Genomic DNA, 21,895 nt, shown 5'->3' with positions numbered 1-21,895 from the left:
TTTCTCAGAATATCTACTGTCTCCATACAGGTCATCAAAAGGCAGGATTAGTCCTTTTAAACTGGTTGCTTGATCATATGAGCATAGTCCATAAACATGAATCCCTGTTTATGGTAGTGTACTATCTTTGACCTTGAATTTCCCTTATCTGCTTGCCAAAGGCTATGTCACCAGTCATAAATAATGACTGCAGAAAGCAGAAGCCCAACTAGATAGATTTCCCTATGTCTAATGTTTTTACAAATCTAAAAAGGAACATGACCCTAATCGGTTTAAGAATAAAAACTTTCTTCTTTATCCTCCTTATCATGGAAGTCAGGAAAGACTATAAGCAGTCTTTAAAGGAGTTGTCTGAAGTTCCAGATTACAACTGTCTGAGCTGGAGAAGAGGGACCATGCGGCAGGTGAATGACCAAGTCTGTGTAATCTTTCTGTGCGGTCTAACCTCCATCATCCCTGTGGATTATCGTTTCTTATCCATCATTGTGCAATACCAGGAAAATAAAAGTAAGGTCAGTGCTAAGACTCGGAAAAGGCATCAGAATTTAGCCTCTTTCCTCATTCCCTAACTCCTGCCCATAAATTTGTGTTTATTTTGCTAGAGGTGCTAGATTTTATAAAGAATCTGGCCCTCTAGTTAAGCTGTACAGGTGTCTGGGTTGTGAGGGGGAGGGTTGGCAGTAACAGGAAACTTCTTTTTGATGATCCTCAGAAGTAGACCCTTGAATACAAGGAAGTTTTGAAAACTGTATAAACACTGCACCGCACTTACTAAACCGGGAGAGGGGAAAGCACAGAGAAATGCGGAGGCTCGGATACACGGAACAGACGGGGGGAGGTGGGGGGGTTGGGACTGAGTAAAGTAGGTGAAGGAATTAGCCAAAAACTTAAGCATAACACACAGATGCAGACAACAGTGTGGTGGTAGCCAGAGGGAAAGGAGGGCTGGGGCGAGGTGAAGGCGGATAAAGGTGGGGAGGAGGGGAAGTGAGGATATAGTGTTAACAATAAAAATAAAGTTCAGCCCTGGATGATGTGTATCAGTGGGTTGAGTGCCAGCCAGTGAACTTAAAGGTTGCAGGTTCTACTCTGGGTCAGGGCACATGCCTGGGTTGTGCGTCAGGTCCCTAGTTGGGAGCGTGCAAGTGGCAACCGATGTTTCTCTCCCTCTTTTTCTCCCTCCCTTTCCCCTCTCTCCAAAATCTTTTTAAAGAAATTAAGTTCAAGAAAGAAAGAATGAACTGCAAAGATGTATGACGTTCAATGTCACATGTGCCATTTCATTTCCCATATGTAATGGTATTGGGGTGATAGAAGCAAGCTGGCATATAGCCAACTTCAGACAAGATAAATGTCCTCCGTGTATTCTGTTAGAGAAAATTAGTTTGACTGAATGGGCAAAAATGGAAATGGAAATACAGTATTCTTAATCTTTCCACCTAGTTATAAAAACTTGGTAAATAAAATATTGCAGGTAGCTCTAGCTGGTGTGGCTCAGTGGGTTGAGTGCCAGCCTGCAAACCAAAAGGTCGCTCGTTCCACTGCCAGTTAGGGCACATGCCTGGGTTGTGAGTAAGGGTCATGTGAGAGGCAACCAATCAGTATTTCTCTCACACATGTTTCTCTCCTTCTCTTCTCCCTCCCCCCTGAAAATAAATTAATTTTTTTAAAGTATGCTTTCTCTGTACCTCTTAATAATGCAGTGTTATGTTACCCTGTTTATTTCCTTCACAGCACCAATCACACTATGAACTTTTTCTGTTTACTTAATTGTTTCTCTATCAGATACCTTGTGTGTCATTGGCTTAAAATACTAGCACTTAGCTTAGAGTTTGGCACATAGTAGGAGCTTTGTAAATATTGATTGATTGGATGATAATGAGTGGCACATTCAGGCTCATGAACAGGACTGCCTCCTTGGAATTTCTAATGCACTTTTTCCTTTACCAGCTGGAGTCGAGGAACACTAAAAGGAGAACCCATCAACACCTCCCTTCTCTGCCCTCCTCAGCCTCCAACTTCCCATTCCCTGCCCCTTCCCCAGCTGCAGGAGGTTGTGCTCCTTGGTTTATGATTCCAGATGGACTTTTGCAGTAACGCAGTGACGTGGTAGGAAAGATAACAGGGCTGAATGTGCCATTGTCTAGACTTAATTTAATGTAGAATGGCCAATTTATTTATAATTTGTTTTCAGTGTTTTTAGTTCTGATGCCTGGCTAGGATTGAAATTTTATCTAAATTCTGAGCACACTGATCGCCTAGGGCAGCAGTAGACCTTTTCTTCAAATTTAAATTAGCTGAAGCCTGGTTGTCCTGTATGTGAAAATCTGTTCTTAATACCCTGAGCGAACACAGGCCATCCAATTAGGTGAATTACCTGAAGTGCTTGCTTTTTATCTACTGACATTTATGATTAGAAAGCCCAAGAGCAATTAAATTTCATTAATGGCATCGATTTGTCCATTATTACAAAAACTGCTTCCTGCAACCCAAAGAAACTACTTTTATTCTCTTTATCTTGTATTTAAATTTGAAACACATCTATTAAAGGAGTGATTCTGCCAAATAAGGGCTAGATTTCTGAAACTCAGAATGCAGGTCCTTTCTGCCCCAGTCTCCAGACATGACCCCTGTGAGCTCAGTAACTTCTGTCTCCATCTCTAGAGTATAAAAAATAATTCTAAGTAAAGACGCGAAGAGAGCATTTGTTCACTGGGTGATGTCCCACATAGACCTGAGTATTTATCAATAACCAAGATTTTAATATCTTTGAGTTATTATATATAGTCCTTTTCCTTAGACTCTTCTGCTGACTCTCAACTTCGGCTGGAAAAATGGACCATTCCCACCATACAGGGATGATGAGCCCTGTGGACAACAGCAGTGCTGGCCACCATCACCAGGTCACTTCACCCTCCCACTCCCACGGAGGGGGTGACAACCACATGATGATGATGGTGAGTGCCAAGGGAGAGGGTCCCGGACTCTCTCACACACTTGGGTAATAGAAGTAATTGAATTTCAGGACTAGAAAGTTGTTATTTAAAGGTCGATTTACCTACGAGGAAAAACTAATGTAGACCCAGATAAGTGATTTGCCCAAGATCACACGGCAGGTTAATTACAGAGCCAAGGCAGAAACAGTATTTCCAGGCTTCTTTCTTCGGTACACCTCCTTTCCTTCAAAATAGACCCTTTTCTAAATTAAGTTCTGGTCTTTGTGCTTTGTGTAGAAAAGAGAAAAAGACAGAAGTTGACAGTAGGGACGAAGGAGAGGACTTGTGGAGGGTGTCTGTGGTGGTGATGTTACAGAACCCCACCAAGAAGAGTGACTCCCAGTGCAAGGGTTTAGTGAAAAATGAAAGGGCTTGTTTATTTAAAGGTTATACAGACTTAGAATAATGGCCGATTTTCTGCCATTATGTCCCATTCCCTTTAAAACACCCAAAAAACACATAATCCTGCCTCCTTTTGCCAAACCAGCCCTGTTTCAGAACACTCCAGTCAGAGGTACCGTACGTCTTTCAGAAAAGCAGAAGTCTGCAGCTCAGCTTTCCTGGTCACAGTGCAGTCCAGCCCCAGGCACTCCTCATGAATCCGTGCTTGTCTTGGTGGGTCCCTGCACAGGTCCATCAGCTCTGCCGCCCTCTTCTCCAGGCAGGCGTCCCAGTGGGCCTCCTCTTTTACTCCAGACCTCGTGGCATTCTCTTACTTATACATCAGACCTCATGGCAAACTCCCGTGCCTCTCTTTTAGCTCACCTTCATTTAAATGCTTGGCCTGGAACTTCCTGTGACCTCATACCTAGCCCCTCCTATGATGTGTTAGCATCTGCCATTTTTGCCAGTTCCCCAGCATCTTTTACCTTCTTTCAGCTGCCATCTTTAGTCAGGGCAAAATTTACCCATGACACAGGGGCATCCGCCTCCCCTGGCTATGTCACGAGTCACTGTGCTCATAAAGTCACATGTATCTTTCAACCTGGATGGTAGTCTGCTTCTCTTCAGAAAAGATATGGCTGGTACATTGCCATTATTATGCAAAGTATCTTTTGCAATGTATAATGAGCACTTTTTTGCCCAAATTTTTGAAGGAGAAATAAAGATGCACAATATACAGGGACTTCCGCCAAGATGGAGGCATAGGTGGAAGCACTGTGCCTTCTCGCACAACTAAGTTTAAAAATAATAGAGTTTTAGCAACAAAAATGCAACCAAACCACAGAAAATTGAAGTACATGGAAGTCTGACAACAACAAACCCTTCAGCCAAACCGGTAAGAGGGGCAGAGCCAGCAGCAGAGCGGGGTCGGGCAGGAAAGATCCACCGGACCCACCCAAGCGGGTGCGCAACCCAGGTACCCCAGCAACCGTGGGCGGATCCCAGGTGTGGAGAAGCGGGTGGACCCACTGAGGGCTGATCACAGTCACACATTCGCACACAGATAAACCGGTGAAGGAGCAAGCAGTGAGACGGACTGTGCGGGCCTCAGTGGCAGGAAGCGGCAGAGGGAACCGCCATTGTCCCTCTCTGACCCCACCCCCACATACAGCGTCACAAACCAGCAACCTGGGTGGTGGGCCCCGCCCCGGTGAACACTTCAGGCTCTGCTGCTCATACGTAACAGGCATGAACAGATCAAAACATGGCTCAAGAACAACTCAGAGCCCCAGAGCCCATAAATCTCAGCAATAAAGAAATAGCCAAACTTTCAGATGCACAGTTCAAAACACTGCTGATCAGGATGCTCACAGAACTGGTTGATTTTAGTCACAAATTAGAGGAACATATGAAGGCTAAACTAATTGAAATGAAGGGAAATGCACAGGAAACCAATAGTAATGGAAAGGAAACTGGGACTCAAATCAAAAGAGTGGACCAGAAGGAGGCAAAAAATGACCAAACAGAAAAGGATGAAGAAACAAGAATTCAAAAAAATGAGGAGAGGCTTAGGAACCTTCAGGACATCTTTAAACGTTTCAACATCCGAATTATAGGGATACCAGAAGGGGAAGAGGAACAGCCATGAGTGGAAAACTTATTTGAATAATAAAGGAGAACTTCCCCAATCTGGCAAAGGAAATAGACTTCCAGAAAATCCAAGAAGCTCAGAGAGTCCCAAAGAAGTTGGACCCAAGGAAGCACACACCAAGGCACATCATAATTACATTAGCCAATATTAAAATGAAGGAGAGAATCCTAGAAGCAGCAAGAGATAAGGGGACAATCACCTACAAAGGAGTTCCCATCAGACTGTCAGCGGATTTCTTAAAAGAGAAATACCTTACAGGCAAGAAGGGGCTGGAAAGAAGTATTCCAAGTCATGAAATCCAAAGACCTACATCCAGGATTGCTCTATCCAGCAAAGCTTTCATTTAGAATGGAAGGGCAGATAAAGTGCTTCTTGATAAGATCAAATTCAAGGAGTTCATCATCACCAAGCCCTTATTACATGAAATGTTAAAGGGACTTACCTAAGAAAAAGAAGATAAAAAAGATGAACAGTGAAAGGACAGCAAACTCACAGTTATTAAGAACCACACCTAAAACAAAAGCAAACTAAGAGGACAGCTAGATCAGGAGCAGAACCATAGAAATGAAGATCACATGGAGGGTTAGCAACAGGGGAGTAGGAAAAGCGGGGAGAAGGTACAGAAAATAAGTAGCATAGATGATAGGTAGAAAATAGACAGGGGGAGGGCAAGAATAGTATGGGAAATACAGAATCTAAAGAACTTGAGACACATGGTCATAAACTAAAGGGGGGGAGTGGTGGGAGAGGGGTGTGCAGGGTGGAGGGGAATGAAGGGGGGAAATAGAAAACTGTAATGGCATAATTAATAAAATATATTTTTTTAAAAAGATGCACATTATACATGGGTAATAGTGATTCCATATCTATATGTGTTTTAAATTCTTTTATTTATGGTTATACATGAAAAGTGTAACTCTAGAAAGCAATAACAATATCCATATGCAAAATAATACCCTGAAATCCAATGATCTATTTTGTTTCTAAATATTAAAAATTGAATTAAAAAATTAAAACAAAAGTTTTTGTTCCTGAAAGTTTGGGCCAAAAACGTGAGTGTGCATTGTACACAGAAACACATTGTATAGTGGCAAGTATCATCCACTTCCCCCAATCAAGGATTGTGGGGGTTTTCTCCTGTTTTCAGGGGACCCCCTCTCTGTACCCTGTTACAGTAATGCTAAAATAGGGGGAACCTCCCATTGCAGTGAATATCTCTTATGCAAATCTGCTACTTAAAGCATTCTAAGTTTCTTCACTTGAAATTCTCATTTAGCATCTCCGCTCATCTCTAATTGACTTGTTTTGGTTTTTAACAGCAAATGACCTTCTACTTTGGCTTTAAGAATGTGGAACTATTGTTTTCTGGCTTGGTGATCAATACAGCTGGAGGTGAGTAAACTGTCAGGTGGTGGTAGAGGTGACAGTCACATAAGAAACAATGGCAAAGAATCTGGAAACCCAGCATCTCTTTCTGTTGTAATTACTTAATCATGATGGTTATTAACCACAACCATCTTGCTTCATAGGCAAGGATACACAATGCTTATTTTAGAGTTTCTTAAAGAATAATTTAGCTACCAGGCAGGAGTCTTTTGCAGTCCATTTCTTTTTGTCCTTTTTCCAGTGTTTCCTTGTTTGATAAGTTGTTGGTCAGGGACATAAGACTATAGTCAAGAGAAAATGATGTAAGCATTTTATATGTGCATACCACAAAATAACTTTAGGTTAAAAGCTACATTGCCCTGGCTGGTGAGCGCCAGCCTGTGCACCGAACAACTGCCAGCTCTATTCCAGGTCAGGGAACATGCCTGGGTTGCTGGCCAGGTCCCTACTGGGGGCGTGAGAGAGGCAGCTGATCAGTGTTTCTCTCTGTCTGTCTGTCTGTCTCTCTCTCCTTCCCCTCTCTAAAAATAAATAATTAAAACCTTTAAAAAATAAAAAATAAAAGCTATTGACCTAGTACATTGTTGTCATTTTACAGTTAAATTAAACTTCAAATAGTTAAGTGCTTAGCCCTAAATAACATAGAATTAGTGTGTCAGACCTGGGACAGGACCCCAGACCTCCTGGACCTGCCTAGCCCAGTGTATGGAACTGTGCTCTACATCATTTCCGATTCTTGGCCTGGCCCATCTTGGTATCAGTCCTAGATTTGGGGGAACTAATTAATACCTTTTTCTTTGTGTTTATAATGTTGAGTTGGTGTGCCTTAATTTCAAATTGCATAAGCTAAACTGCTTGTGCAATTTGAACTGCTTTAGGTACAGTTATATCTTTTGATCCAAAAAATCAATTTGATCTGGGAAGGGGAGTATTTCATTCAGGTGGTGTGTTAAATCAGGAGTTGTAATACATTCTGAGCATTACCAATGCTTTCTAGTGTGAAAGACTTAGAATTGAAATGCGTGTTCAAAAAATAGAGTCAGCACTTACAAATAAGTTGTTTTATTCCTTATTTGCATAATGTATTCAGAAACTGAGAGTAGCACCTTTTCTGTGTTGTATTTTTTTAATTTATTTAATTATTGTTCAAGTACAGTTTTCTGTTTTTCACTCCCATCCCAGCCCACCTCCTCCCCAGTGCTCCCCACCTCCCTCCCATTTCCACCCCCCTTAGTTGTTGTCCATGTGCCCTTTATACTAGTTCCCGTAATTGTGTTGTATTTCTAGCTTGGACAGCATACCAGCAAATGATTTTGCAATGTTTGACAGTACCACCATCTTTTCTTTCCTACTTAGAAATGGCTGGAGCTTTTGTGGGAGTGTTTTTACTAGCAATGTTCTATGAAGGACTCAAGATAGCCCGAGAGTGCCTGCTGCGCAAGTCACAAGTCAGCATTCGCTACAATTCCATGCCTGTCCCAGGACCAAATGGAACCATTCTAATGGAGACACACAAAACTGTTGGGTAAGAAGATGGAACAGATCCACATAGAAGTTCTGGAGAGCTGGGTTAGCTGAACAGCAAAGCATCTGTTTTATTTGCAACAGCCCCCTTCTTGAGTTAGTGAGTAACCCTTCTGCAAACATTAATGTTTGTTCTGAACTGTGAGTATTGGTCACTTTAGAAAGAGGTAAGGAATCCATATTGTAAAATATTTGCCAAAGTAATAAGTTAAGAAAAGAAATTCAGGTCAGGGTATAGAAGAAATCCAACTGATTTCTAAAAAGCAATACCTTCCCAGTTCTAGTCTCAGTTTGCTTACAATATAAGACTGTACAAGTGTCTATATTCCATCAAAGAAAGTATTTGAATGACTATTGGTTTTTCCCACAGACTGACAAATACATTTTGAGATTCAATCTTAATAGAAATATAGGTATGAAGTCTAATTGAGTTCAAGCAGTCCTACAGACCAGTATTTCCTGCTCTCAAGTAAACACATTATTTAGTCGTTGTACTGAAGAACTTATTGAGGCCCAAACAGGTTGTGACTTACCTAAGGTGACAGAACTAGTGAGTGATGGAGGGGATTAGTAGCCAGATCTCCTGATCCCTTGTTAAGTATTGGGTTGGCCAAAAAGTGTTTTGTTTTTTCCCATAAGATGGCTGTAATAGCACTTAGTTGTCTTTAACTTCATTTGAAACCAACTTTGTTGGATTGTATTGTGACAGCTGTCATATCAGCATGCATTTTAAAAAAACATCAAAATTGGTGAGTTTTTGTGTAACCATTTTAATATTGAAGATGAAAGAAAATAAGCAACATTTCCAGTATATTATGCTTTATTTCAAGAAAGGTAAAATGTAACTGAAACGTAAAAAAGATTTGTGCAGTGTATGGAGAGGGTGCCGTGACTATTCAAATATGTCAGAAGTGGTTTGTGAAGTTTTGTGCTGGAGATTTCTCACTGGATAATGCTCCGTGGTAGGCCGGCTGAAGTTGATAGCGATCAGACATTAATTGAGAACAATCAGCATTCTACCATGCAGGACATAGCTGACATACTCAGAATGTCCAAATCAATAAAGTTATTAGTGAAAATGAAAAATGTGTTGTATTTTACAGGAAAAAAAACATGAACTTTTTGGCCAACCCAATATTTTCTACTATACCATCCAGCCCTCAACTCTGTTTTCATTCTTTTTAGAATGTGAACTTTGCAAAGTCGGAAAGCCTGAACATGTTCAGGCAAGTAAGTGTGGAAAGGTTTAGGCTTCCTTGTCAGGATCCAGGATGGAGGCAAATCAGGGGTTTAGGCCTCCTTCCTCTCCCCAACTCCCAAAGCGGGTTCCTTCTGCTGACTTACAGCCATAACTAGCCATTGCTTATAAACCTGACCACCCTATCATGTTTCATTTCCAGGGACCAATAGACAACACACACGTACACAAATACCCATGAGCCACCAGTGTGGCTGTGAGGGAGTCCAGTTCAAGCTTTCATGGAACTGTTCTCCCTTTCTTCTGCTTTGCAGACCTGTCTGAACACTCCCAGGGCTCTTTGATTGTTATTTCCCTGTTTACTCTCCAGACAGCAGATGCTGAGCTTTCCTCACCTCCTGCAAACAGTGCTGCATATCATCCAGGTGGTCATCAGCTACTTCCTCATGCTCATCTTCATGACCTACAATGGGTACCTCTGCATTGCTGTAGCAGCAGGAGCCGGCACAGGATACTTTCTCTTCAGCTGGAAGAAGGCAGTGGTGGTAGACATCACAGAGCATTGCCATTAATGTCAAACTCCATGGTGTGGCCTTACTGATTGCAGTGGGAAGCAGTTCAAGACTGGAAGAAATAATTCCTACTCCAATCTTCCCTTCTTGCTCCTTATCTCCTCATGTACACACCTGCTCAACAGAGGTTTAACTTACAGTCTCTGAGCTAAAGTGATAACCCCCGTGATTGTTCTTTCTCCTGCCCTAAGATTCCCATTTCTTGGTGTGAAGCAACCCATGAGATGTCGTCTTCTCCGCCATTATCTTAGATCCAAGTTACAAGTTTTTGTCTAATTCAGGTAGCTTTCTATTTGATGACTTGTTTATCTGCTTTCTTTTTTAGCCTTCTGTTTTTATTTTTACAGACAATCTGTGAATTTGGTGGGTTGTTCCTGGGTCAGTGATGGGATGGATTAACTTCAGCTAGGATTCATGGCAGCTGAGAGAAATTTTTGCCCAACTAAACCCAGAAGCCAAACTTAACATTGAAACGTGAGGACTCGATGAGTGGGAAATACATTGTGCCTTTCCCTGGGTGCAGTGTGTTGCACCAAACTCTTTGTGGTGGGCAGAGGGTGGTTTGAGACTCCAGGTCTGGAGCTTGCAGAAGCGCACATTCTGGGTGGCTGACTTATCTGCTCTGTTCCCACTTAACATTTTGATTACAATGAACTTGTCAATCAAAAAAAAGATGACAGTCAATTTGAAAAAAGTGGAAATAGATGTTTTAAAGTCAAGCCATTGACATTTTACTTTGACTTGGTACCTTGATTTGTCCCAACTGAATGTAGGTAGCACCAGAGTTGGAACCGTTCTCTCTCCTCACTGTTTTTGTGCGTCTGCCTCTACACCAGTGGTTTTCAAACTGTAGCGTGCGTGAGAATCACCTCGAGCATTTATTAAAAACACTAATTGCTGGGCCTCAAACCAGAGCCCAAAACTGGCATTTCTAACAAGTTCCTAAGGTGATGCTTCTGCTGATGGTCAGGGGACCACACTTTGAGAACCTCTGCTTTAAACCTGGTGGGTTATGCATAGGAATTTGAATGACTGATTGGTAGGTGGTATATCTGGGCTTCACTCATGTACTAAATGCTGCTGGTCAATACTTAAACATTCCACAAACATTTGTTCAGCTCCGGCTATGCGTACGTGTGCCCGACTACACATGCACAAAGCGCTGTAGCCAAAGTAACTTTTATCAGCATGTATGGAATCACTGGCCCTTGGTTTTAGAGATCTGTAGTTTCTTGGAAATAGCGTAGAGATTGAGGAAGACTTTTGATCTGTAGTGTAAATTAGCCAGCCATAGGCCAGAAGGACAAAAGTCTAGCCCTGTCTTTGGAGAGGCTGATGGCCAGGTACTCCTTGGCTCCCGATACCCACACCAGCCAGATCCTCATCCTCCAGGGCCCATCTTTGTCACTCTGTGGGGCTTTACTAGATCACAGGAGGCCAAAACCTCTTTTCTCAGTGGAGAATCACGTTGGACTTTTATCTTTTCAGTTGTTAGACCACACTGCAGCTTTGTTCCCAGTCCAAACTACCTCCATAAAGTGACTCTTCTGTGCTGGTCTGTTAAATCTTGCCCTCCTTGGTGCTAGACTCCAACTGTGCCTCAGGACAGAAGGCGAAACACAGCTATCCTGTTGGCCTCTGTGGTGGTTTTGAAGTTTGTACTTTCTTTGTAGGTACAGTTAAATATTGGAGCAAGGAATGTGCACTTCCATGGCTTTGAACCAAGAGAGGATTATGAGCCTACTGGATAGAGGTTAAAACCTAATAATCAACGCTTCGAGTTTTGTGCTTTCTCCTTCCATCCCCTGTGGTGTTGTAACTTAGCATGAGAAGAGTGACAGGTACTGACAAATCCAACATTAAGGTGTAAATAGTCCGTTATTGCCTCAGAAGTCAAGGAGTAATAAAACCTTGAGAAATGAAATAAGAATGTTTAGTAATTATCCTGGTGCTCTCTAGAAATCTTGGCATGAGCTGCTACAAAGTACCCTTGTAGAACAGGACCTTATCATTGAGATGAACAAAAATCAAGGGCAGTTTAGACAAAGTGCTATGAATTTGAAATTCCCAGAGAGAAACATCAGTTTGGGATAGGTATTTATGATAGTCTTCTGAAAAACCTGAATCCCAGCAATTCTTAAGAGTAGGTTGCCAAAGCAAAAAGCTAGTGAAGGAGGGGGAAAAAATCAAAACTTAAAGCCCTTTCTTGAGCTCTTGGATTGTGTTAATGTAATGATCTTGTTGACTTTCATTTCTGTGTCTGTTCACGTGGAATTTAGTGTCTGACTTTGTTCCTTTTGGAACCCAAATTCTTTTCTTCCTTCCCTGTGCAAATCCATTTGAAGCCTGTGTCTGCACTTCTTTGGCCTCTATTTTGCTCTCCATTTCCCTTTTCTGTCTTTCGTAGATAAAAGATAGTGTCTTTTATCCCATATATCTTGTTTATCAAACCTCTCTAGCCCTCCTGATGCAGTGGACCTACTATGCAGTGGATGTAGATACCAGCCAGAAGTTGCATGTTTCAAGGAACAGTTGTCCCACTGGAATTTCTGTAAGGTTGGGTCAAGGGCCACTTGGTATCATCTGCAATTATGGGATCGTAATTGTCTCTCCAGCCTATGCTGGAGAATCATTCAGCCCCACGAGGCTCACAAGGGATCCTCCATGTCCAGCAGGGAGTTAAGAGATTAAGGTTTCTTAAATACTTCTATGGTGGGGTTGTCTGGAATTCCCTTCCAGGCTGTGGGGCACTGGTCCTGAGTTCTGGCTGCAGTTAGGAGCTTGAAGGAGATGGGGCAAGGGGTACACTTACATGCCATTTAATTTTGATCCTGCCCCCACCAGCTGCTTCTTTCAAAAGGTACATTTAAAGATACAAAGTCTGCATTTGACATAATGCCTTAATCACTGGTTCTACAATTAATGTTGACTGCTTTAGATTGTAAGCTCTGGAGAGCAGTATTGCAGTAGTGGGAATGTTTTAACAATGCCATGTACAAAAGAACAAAATAAATATTTTGATTTTGTGATTCTCTGCATGTCTTTTTACCCAGAGTTAAGATCAGAATAAGCAGTCTCTTCATTGTGCACATGGAGTCTTGGCCATTGCCATCAGTTTTTAATGTCAGTCTAAGTGGCATTGTCCCTTTATGTTTTCATTTCATTCTCCTGCTCTACTTAAAATGGTGAGCTAATACCTGACAGATCTACATGAACTTCTGCACAGGAGACAGGGTCTTCATAAAGCTGCAAATATCTCAGTATACCAGGGACTTCTGGATTTACAAGCTGACTTGTTGGCCCTGGTTGGTATGGTTCAGTGGCGTGAGCACTGGCCTATGAACTGAAAGGTCATTGGCTTGGTTCCCAATCAGGGCACATGCTTAGGTTGCAGGCCAGGTCCCCAGTTAGAGGTGTCCTTCTCCCTCTCTTCCCTCTCTCTAAAAAATAAATTAAGTCTTAAGAAAATAAATAAAGCTGACATTGTATCATGATGCCCTGGCTATATTTATGCTGCCAAGCAAGAGGCCCTGAGTTGAGCCTCTGGGAGCTTCACTAACGAGCCTTGAGGTGAGCACTGGCTCTGCCTATCCCTGTGGCAATGCCAGAATGCTGGTATTCTGGAATTCTGGCATTACCAGCTGGTGTTATTTGCCCTTCCCATTCAGCACGACTCTGGTCTCTTCCGTAGTGTAGTATGATGAGCATGGACTCTGGAATCAAGTGTTACCTGGGTTTGGATCCTGGCTCCATCACTTACTGGAAATGTGACATTCAGCAAGTTAGTTTAATAATCCCTAAGCTTTAGTTTTCTCGGTTATAAAAAGGCAATACTAGTACCTATTTGAATTAGGAGCAATATGTATAAAACCCCAACACGTAATAGGCATTCAATCCATAGTAAGTATATATATATTTTTTAATTGTTCAAGTAGTTTTTACTCCCATCCCAGCCCTCCCTCCCATTTCCACCCAGTATATGTTTTTTTTATTATCTGTTTATTTCCTGTCTCCCCCCAATACAACATAATCACCATAAAGGCAGGGGTTTTATTTTTTGTCTATTTTGTTCACTGAAATATATCACTAGCTCCTAGAAAATGCCTGGCACCTTGGAAGAACTCAGTAAGTATTTGTTATTGTTACATAAGCTTTGAATTGAACTAGATAGAAAGATTACACAGCTCAGTAAGTGCGGTACCTGATAAAAAGATGAAACAGCAATAATAGCAACAATGCTAGTTACTTACCCAGCACTTAATCAGGCCAGTCACAGTACTATGCTTATTTCACTATTTCATTCAACTTCCACAACTCCTGTTAGATACACGTTTTATCTCCATCAAATTGCTAAGGCAGGTTCACAAAATTTAAATCATTGGCTTCAGATAATAGCAAAAAAGTGACTGCTGGAATTTCACCTCAAGACTCACTCCACAGTCAATTTTTTAATCCTTTTAATTAGATAATTTTTCCAAACATACACAAAAGTAGAAAGAACCATTTTGTGTACCCTTTCTGCACCTACCACTCAGCTTCAACCAACAACGATAAATTCACAGCCAACCTGGTTCCCAGAGTACATGGTCTTAACGCCCTGCTATAGACTCAAGTAGGTGGAGTAGAATATTCATTCCTGGTGAGCAAAAAAAGCAGAACGCTACACATGGCAGTGACTGGGAAAGCCTTCGTGAGTTCTGATGTGGCTCAACTCCCACAGTCCTCACCATCAGATCACCCAGGCTCCATGCAGTCCCAGGGGATGGAGACTTCAATCCCTGCAGTTGCTGTGCTCAGGATGTATGAGGTCTGATCCAGAGAAAAACGGCCTGAGAAGAACTCACTTTGTTAAGTGTATGTGCTTAATTTGGGAATTAAGAATTTTCCACTGAGGCTCATTACTGCCAAGCGGCTTGGGGTCCAGAGAAACAAGTTCAGAATGGGAGATCAAATTTACACAAAATCACCAAAATCTAATCTCTGCAAGGGCAGGGACCTTTGTGGATTTTGTTCACCAACGTTAGTAAGTACCTAGAACAGTACCTGGCACATCATGGGCACTCAATAAATAACTTGCTGAATAAATCAGTCAAATGAAAGTCAGTGACAAGGATGAACTGGAAGTGTCCCGTGCTTAGGGTCTTTCAATAAAGAAGAGAAGAATGCTGTCACGTATGAGGCAAGTACTGTTTCAAGTCTGGGGGTTAACAGTGCTGTTATACCTCATAAAGGATGTCTCATACTTTTCCAAAAATATATTTATTTTTTAAAACAAAAATTAGACAAGTTTTATAGAGTCAAATTTTCCAGACACAAACCAGAGTTTGGATTTCAACTTTAGAGTGAAGTTAAGCATCAGTAATTTCATGCAGAAATATTTCTGCAGGAGGTAAAACATTCCGAGCATTCGATTCCCTAAATCTTGTTTGTACTTCTGCCATCCTTTCACACCATTCCAGGGCTCTGGCAAGCAAGATAATCCACCTCTAAAATTCAAAACTTCCAAATTGAGATGAACGATTGCTGGGCTTGGCTTGGGGTTTATAACCAATTCGATCATTAATCATCTGCTCCCGGTTCTTGGGGTCACTGCTGAGCCCTATGGCCCCTTCTCCATCGCTGCCTCCTACAACATCCACATCTTCCTTTTGTTTCTTACGGGTCTGAAAGTATACAAGTTTTAGGATTAAGGCAACATTCTTCCCATTAGCAAATAGTCATTTAGCACTACCATGTTCTCGGCATAGGAAAAATCATGAGTCATGAAAATGTAATCAAACTGATTTCGGTAACAAACAAAATGTGAGCTTTCTTCTGGTTTCATTTTAGTTTAGGGCAAAACTCTCCCTCCCACCTAAGTTGCTCTAAAACAGGTCAAACCCACTGGACACTGCCTTTAGGAGAAAAACTAAATAGTGAGCTGACTGCAGAGTCAAAGGTCACTGTGCTATCACTTTGTGAGACTCACAACAGAAGTTTAAACCATACTTAAAATTCATCCTTAAGAGGGCACTCTCAATATGAGCTGTTAAAAAGCAAAAAATTATGACGCTTAGAGAACAGTAAAAAATCTCTGGGATGAACAAGAGGGGAAACAAATCCAAGCTATCCGTCATAATAAGAAGCATACACAAGCTGGGAGCTGAGCCCCAGATCAGAGCAGGCAGTCAGAGGCAGTATCTGAGAACCAAGAGACTGATGACATGCCTGACTACCACACCAGCACCTTCCTCAGCACACCGACAGGAATCCCTTAGTGTGATCTAATGTTGGGAACCGCCCTGCCTGGTTTCAGGAACTGTAACCTCCCATGGCTAAGGCTGAGTGAGCGACCTTCGGACCATAAGCCACTAAGGAGACAAATCTTATCTCCCTGGCAGGAGCACTGCTTCTGCTCCTTTTTCCATAACTGGCCACTAGTACTTGGTCGGTTAGCCAATGATGGGTTAGATTCATCAAGGGAGGATTGACATAAGACAGACATGATCACCTGGAGGCCCCAGGGAAGGACTTGGGGGGCTATGGAGAAAAGGGGTGATGAATCCTTGCCCCTAGGCTTTGACAAAGCCTGACTCCCCTGCTTCCTCGAGACATCTCCGAAAATTCCTTGGCTATCTGCTTCCTCTGCCTGACTTAAGCCTGAAAACAATGAGAGGGTGGTATAGCCCTGTGCTGGAAAGGGCGCCCCCCCCACCCCAGTGATCAGGCCTGAGAAATGATATGTAAAACCCTGTGAAGCCAATTTTGCTAAGAATGGTCTTAAATGATAAAGGCCCAGCAGAAAATGAGTTTGTTTCCCAAAGTCCTGTAGCCTTTTAGCTGATAGACCCTGACTCAGAAGAAGCCCTAATAGTTCTTTGTATGCTATCTATGGTTTGATCCTTACTGCCTGACAATGATTAATAAGCTGTACCTGTATTCCTGCATAAATTAAACCCAATGAAAGCCTGTCTAGGCAAGGGTCAGCATGCTCTCCCCTTAACAGGGTGGCCAGGCCGTTCTGAGGCGCTCCCCCCTTGAGGGAGTAGCCACGCCATCCCTTTTCCTCCACAGGACTTGGTAGTCTGTGTGAATTTATCTTGATTTTCCATCCATAAACCGTGGGCACTGCAGGCCAGTGCACACATCAATCTAATAACCAGAAATACATTTTTATGTGTCAAAAAAAGCATATGTTCACAAATATGTACAAGATGTAATGTCCTCTGCCAAACAGTACAAAATATCTACAAGGACAGCAAATGAAAACAGACTCATACTGAGCCACCTCCACTGAGCCTAGTATTGCAGGGGACAGATGCAGAGAAGAATGTACTCATTCCTGCCTTCAAGGAGAATGTGGCATAGCTCGGGGGGAAATGGAAACACAAACACTGACAAGAGAGTGACAGTACCGAAGAGAGGGATCAGCACAGGAGGAAGAGGCTGAACTAACCCAGCTGGGGCAAGTACTCAAGAAAGACTTCTGGAAGGAGCTGAGTCAAAAGAGGAGTAGGAGTTAGCCGGGCAATGACAGGCAAAAGGTGTCTCGGGTGATGACAACAGAGTGTGCAGAGGCTCTGAGGGTCACATTAGAGATGACTCGGCAGTGAAAGATAAAGTGCAGAGATGAGCAAGGGCCTGATGTGCCATCCTAAGGAATTTGGACTTTATCTCGAAGGCCATTGCAGATTTTTATTTTATTTTTTTAATTTTACTTATCCTTAGAGGGGAAGGATAGGGGAGGGGAAGGAGAGAGGGAAAGAAAAAGCAATGTATGGCAGCCTCTCGTGCGTCCCCTCCTGGGAACTGGCCTGCAACCCAGGCATGTGCCCTGACTGGGAATTGATGAAGATTTTAAGTCTTATTAATGTACATCTAATAGTGTGGGGTAAGGCTACACTTAACAATGCATACTGAATTCAGGCTATGTACTACATCCTGGGAGCTCAATGGTAAAAAAGACAGACATGATTTCCACAATCAAGGTTCCTATTGTAAGTGGTTTTACAGTAAACAAATCACTGTAAATTATAATAAGCGCTACAAAATCAAAGAATAAAGTGCCGAGACCCTAATGAGCATGGATAGGAAGGACACACCTAAGTTGACAGGGTCAGAAGAGGCCTTACACCCTGAGGAAGTGACATGTAAACAGAGACATGAAGAAAAAGGGAAGTAATGTGTGCAAAGGCCATGACTAATAAACAGTTTTGCATGTTCAAGGAAACGTAAGAAAGCCAGTGTGTCTGGGGTCCAGACGGCAAGGCAACAAGTAGCAGGAAGTAAAACCTGAGAGGGGCCAGAACATACAAAATCCTGTAGGCCATAACAAACTGAGATTTTTATCTTCAATGCAGCAAACCAGTGAACAGTTTTAACCAGGGGAATGACATGATCTGAACATTTTAAAAAATCATTCTATATACCTGATGAAGAATGTATTAAAGAGACAAAAATAGAAGTAGAACGCCACTTAGAATGCTACTGAAATTGTACAGAAAGAGATGATGGTTACTTGGACTAGGGTTGTAACAGTGGAGAAAAGGCATAGGCAGGTTCTAGAAATATTCTGGAGGTAGAATCGAAGGGTTTACGGACAGAGAGTAAGTGTATTAAGGGTGAGGGAAAGGGAGAACTCAAAGTGACTCCTAGGACTGTGGCTTGAGCAAATGCATAGATACTGAAATGAGGAGCAAGGAAGTGAAACTGGTTTGAGGAAGAAATTGACTTTTTTGTTTTGTTTTAACATGTTAAATATAGTGGGCTGAATAATGAAACCCAAAGCTGTCAGGTCCTAATCCCAGGAATCTGTAAATGTTGTCTTATACAGAAAAAGGATCTCTGCAGATTCGATTAAATCAAGAATCTTGAGCTGAGGGAGTTATCCTGGATCATCTGAGGAGGCCCGAAATGCTGTCACCTGTGTCACTATAAGAGGGCAAAGGGAGACTTCACAGACAGAAAGGAGAAGGCAGTGTGATCAGAGAGGCAGAGAGATGAATGATGCAGCCACAAGCCCAGCAAGGCCAGCAACCACGTGAAGCTGCAGAGACAGGAACTGGTTCTCCCCGAGAGCCTCTGGAGGTAGCACAGTCCTGTTGACACCATGACTTTTGGTCCAGTGAGACAGACAGATCGCAGATTTCTGGCCTACAGAACTATGAAAGAATATACTTCTGTTGTCTTAAACCGTCAGGTTAATGGTAATTTGTTATAATAGTCACAGGAAATGAATACATTAAATTGGAGATGCCTGTAAAACATCCAAATAAGCTGTTATGCAAGAGTCTGGAGTTCAAAAGCGAGTTATTGTTTCAAATACACCTAAGGGTTTGAAAGTTGTACTCTTACCTCCAAGTCCTTCCGAATGCTCTCAAACTCCTCGATGTCATCAAGCTTCAGTTCCAGGCGGGTTGGTTTTCGTCGTAGCATAATGAAATCAACACTAAGGGCCAGGCCCAGTGAACAATCAGCTGTTAAAAATGGCAGAGAGGAGGGGAAATGGGAGGGTTAAATAGCTGCAAATGTGAGATCAATTTCTAAGCATGCATGCTAAACTGAATGGAAATGCAAAAGGCTCATGGATTCACACAAAGACTTCTAAGTCTTCAGATGTCTGAACTTTACATTTTTGTTACAAAATAGAGATCCACAACTCGGTTATTCCAAAAAACTCTTTCTTCATGAACTTAAAATAACAAGTTGCCTATAAAAGAGAATTCTAGGAAAGTCACTTTATTTTTTTTTACTTTTTTATTTTTTGTAAGATTTTATTTATTTTTAGACAGGGAAAGGGAGGGAGAGAGTTAGAGAAACATCAGTGTGTGGCTGCCTCCTACATGGCCCCCATTGGGGACTGGGGACCTGGCCCGAAACCCAGGCATGTGCCCTGACCAGGAATCAAACCGGCAACCATTTGCTTCAAAGCCCGAGCTCAATCCACTGAACCACACCAGCCAGGCCTAGACAAGTCATTTTAATCTCATGATCCAATCATACTCAAAGACATTTTCCAGCTAAGAGAATAACTTTAAAACATCACATCTTAATTCGGTAACACTAATTCAGTGTTGGTGGGAGAGTACACAACCGATTAAAGTTGATCAACTATACAGGAGAATTGTGAGAGATTTGTGAGTACTCCTGAATACTAAAATCAGTTTACTGAATCTCTTGAAAACTCTTAACTCACCAATTCATGGGGTTATCTGTAGGGTCTAAATAGGTCCTAAATAGATAAGTCATTCATTAAACAAACACTTCTTTGTGCTCCAGCTGCAGGGTTAAAAGGCACAGCCACAGTGTGTAGAGAAAATGAACATGTAAACAGAAAACTGCATAGTGTACCAACAGCATCGATAAGGGTAATGCAATGGCATCACACAGGCCTGATCCACTCTGAGTTGAGTGGGAGGGGGGAGGACAGGACAGGGAGGACTTCCTGGAGGAGATGATGTCTTAGTTGACTTGTGAAGAGCAGGCAGAGAAAAAGGATTAAGGGCATTCTAGGCTGAGAGAATAAGGACGCAAAGGGGCTCCAGAGAACACTCTAGTCTGAAAACCCAAGGTAATGCTTATGCTAACAAAACACATTTTTTGGAGGAAAAAAAAATAAAACTTCCCCACTGAGTTTAAAATCTACTGATGTCATTCATCTTTACATTCTCCACAGTATCCAGTAAAATGTATCTATAATAATCAGGCAGTAAATGTTTTGTTGAATAAATGAGAGATCCAAATAAAGTGAAGTGAATTTTCCTTGAGTACTGTGCTGTGCTTCTCCCTTCTCATCCTATACATTTTTTAAACACAGAATCCCCGTGATGTTGGCAAAATTATCCCTGTTTTACAAATGAAGTCAAAGCTGTTGTTTGGTTAATACATGTCAGCCTCCCATAAAAATTATACATAGGTTACACAGTGAAGATTAAATGAGAATGAATGAGCGAAAGCTCCTTTACTTACAGACATAAATTATTATTACGTTATCTAGGATGTAGCTAGGAACTGCAAAGTGGACAAAGGGAGAAACGTTTCCTTCTCCCTCCCATGAAAATTGGGACGCACACAGGTGATATTATCAACACAACATACTAGCACATCACGTTTCAAATAGTATTGTAGTAAATCAGATTCTGTGTTGATTCCAATGTAGATGACTGGTGGAGGAAGCCAAAGCTCCGGGGAGAAATGCTGAAAGGAAAAAAACACTGCTTTGCGCAGTCTTCACTTTTCTGCAAACTGCGAAAAGCTTGCCACTAGGGGGCAGTATAGGGTAGCGGGTAAACATGCCCACTCTGGAGAGAAAAGGGTAGAGAGGTTCTAATACTATCCATTGCTCATCTTAAACAATTACGTTTAAACAATCTACGTTTAGATTTATTTCTAAATCAGCACTGTTATTGTATTGGCTAACTGACGTAAGGGACACTGAGTTCCTGGAATATAACTTATTCAGTAAACGCTCAGTGAATAACAGCCATCATCATTGTAACTGTCCTTGTGGAAAGGGGCGGGAAACACCAGTATTTTGAGCATCACCCCCGACATGAGGGCAAAGACCTCATCTTTTTCACCTCTAGTGCGCCGGCATCCAGCGGGGCGCAGGACCCTGCAGAGTTGTTTGCACGTACCTGACGCTTCACATGCATCACCTCATTTTGAATTTGATACAAAGAGCAGGCTGAAACCAGCATGAGCAGGCCGTAACTCCTCTGCCGGGTCTTTATTTTACTTTGGCGCTAGAGGGCTCTTTGAGCTTAATCTCTCACTACTGCCTAAATTCACCCACCCAAAAAAGAACCCCAGGGCAAGAACTTCCGGACGGAGCGATGAACAGCTTGCTCGCAGCAGCTTCTGGGTAGCCCTCGCAGGTCCAGGGCAAGGGTTTCCATGGCAACGCGGTCCCCCGCCCCCGGACCACGGAAAGCATCTTACAAGGCCCCAGAAGCCCTCAATTCACTCAGTTCAGTCCGGGACGGCGCGACTTCACGGACCTACCTCTTCTCAAGCCTGCTCAGCCCCGGTACAGAACCTCAGCGCTCACCGCGAATCTTCTGCTAAGCACCGGACTACACTTCCCAGGCTGCTCTGAGCCTCTCTCCTCGCAGAACCCCGACGTTCGCGTACGTTTCGCGACGACCCTACGGGTCACACTTCCAGATGTTCCCACAAGCTCTCTTTCTCTCCCACTACGATTCCC

The 21,895-nt window shown here is 42.4% G+C and overlaps 2 protein-coding genes across 7 annotated transcripts in view; one reads left to right on the top strand and one right to left on the bottom strand.

Moving 5' to 3' along the window:
• SLC31A1 (solute carrier family 31 member 1) overlaps positions 1-12,740 on the top strand; it is a 43,355-nt gene extending 30,615 nt beyond the window's left edge. For 4 of the 5 annotated variants that reach the window (XM_037163483.2, XM_053656334.1, XM_037163482.2 and 1 more), the window contains 4 exons: positions 2,801-2,957; positions 6,351-6,423; positions 7,774-7,942; positions 9,510-12,740. In XM_037163483.2, the coding sequence (XP_037019378.1) occupies positions 2,835-2,957; positions 6,351-6,423; positions 7,774-7,942; positions 9,510-9,711 (567 nt within the window). In that variant the 5' untranslated portion in view covers positions 2,801-2,834 and the 3' untranslated portion in view covers positions 9,712-12,740. Of the gene's footprint in view, positions 1-2,787; positions 2,958-6,350; positions 6,424-7,773; positions 7,943-9,509 lie in introns of all 5 variants that reach the window. The other variant, XM_037163484.2, reaches the window with a different exon arrangement.
• A 2,211-nt stretch (positions 12,741-14,951) lies between these two features.
• Positions 14,952-21,885, bottom strand: CDC26 (cell division cycle 26). Of its 2 annotated transcripts, none has more exons than XM_037139513.2 (3): positions 21,694-21,885; positions 19,045-19,166; positions 14,952-15,374 (listed from the first exon to the last, which is right to left on the bottom strand). In XM_037139513.2, the coding sequence occupies exons 2-3, from the start codon at positions 19,123-19,125 to the stop codon at positions 15,198-15,200; spliced, it is 258 nt and encodes an 85-aa protein (XP_036995408.1). In that variant the 5' UTR covers positions 19,126-19,166; positions 21,694-21,885; the 3' UTR covers positions 14,952-15,197. The 2 variants fall into 2 exon arrangements, with proteins under 2 accessions (XP_036995408.1, XP_036995409.1); XM_037139514.2 differs by lacking the exon at positions 21,694-21,885 and adding an exon at positions 21,327-21,434.
• Between the last annotated feature and the right edge of the window lie 10 nt (positions 21,886-21,895).

The sequence above is a fragment of the Artibeus jamaicensis genome, unplaced genomic scaffold, assembly GCF_021234435.1.
Source record: "Artibeus jamaicensis isolate MK-2021 breed Jamaican fruit bat unplaced genomic scaffold, CSHL_Jam_final scaffold_1964, whole genome shotgun sequence".
Classification (NCBI taxonomy): Eukaryota; Metazoa; Chordata; class Mammalia; order Chiroptera; family Phyllostomidae; genus Artibeus; species Artibeus jamaicensis.
The sequence above is the reverse complement of the archived record's forward strand: the minus strand, read 5'-3'. Positions and strand labels throughout refer to the sequence as shown.

Bases quoted from the DNA above. Each gene is read 5' to 3' on its own strand.
- CDC26 (XM_037139513.2), bottom strand. From the start codon at position 19,125: ATGCTACGACGAAAACCAACCCGCCTGGAACTGAAGCTTGATGACATC. The intron at 15,375-19,044 runs GTAAGAGTACAA...GTATACTTTCAG, and splicing joins GCATTCGGAAGGACTTGGAG to ACCCGTAAGAAACAAAAGGA.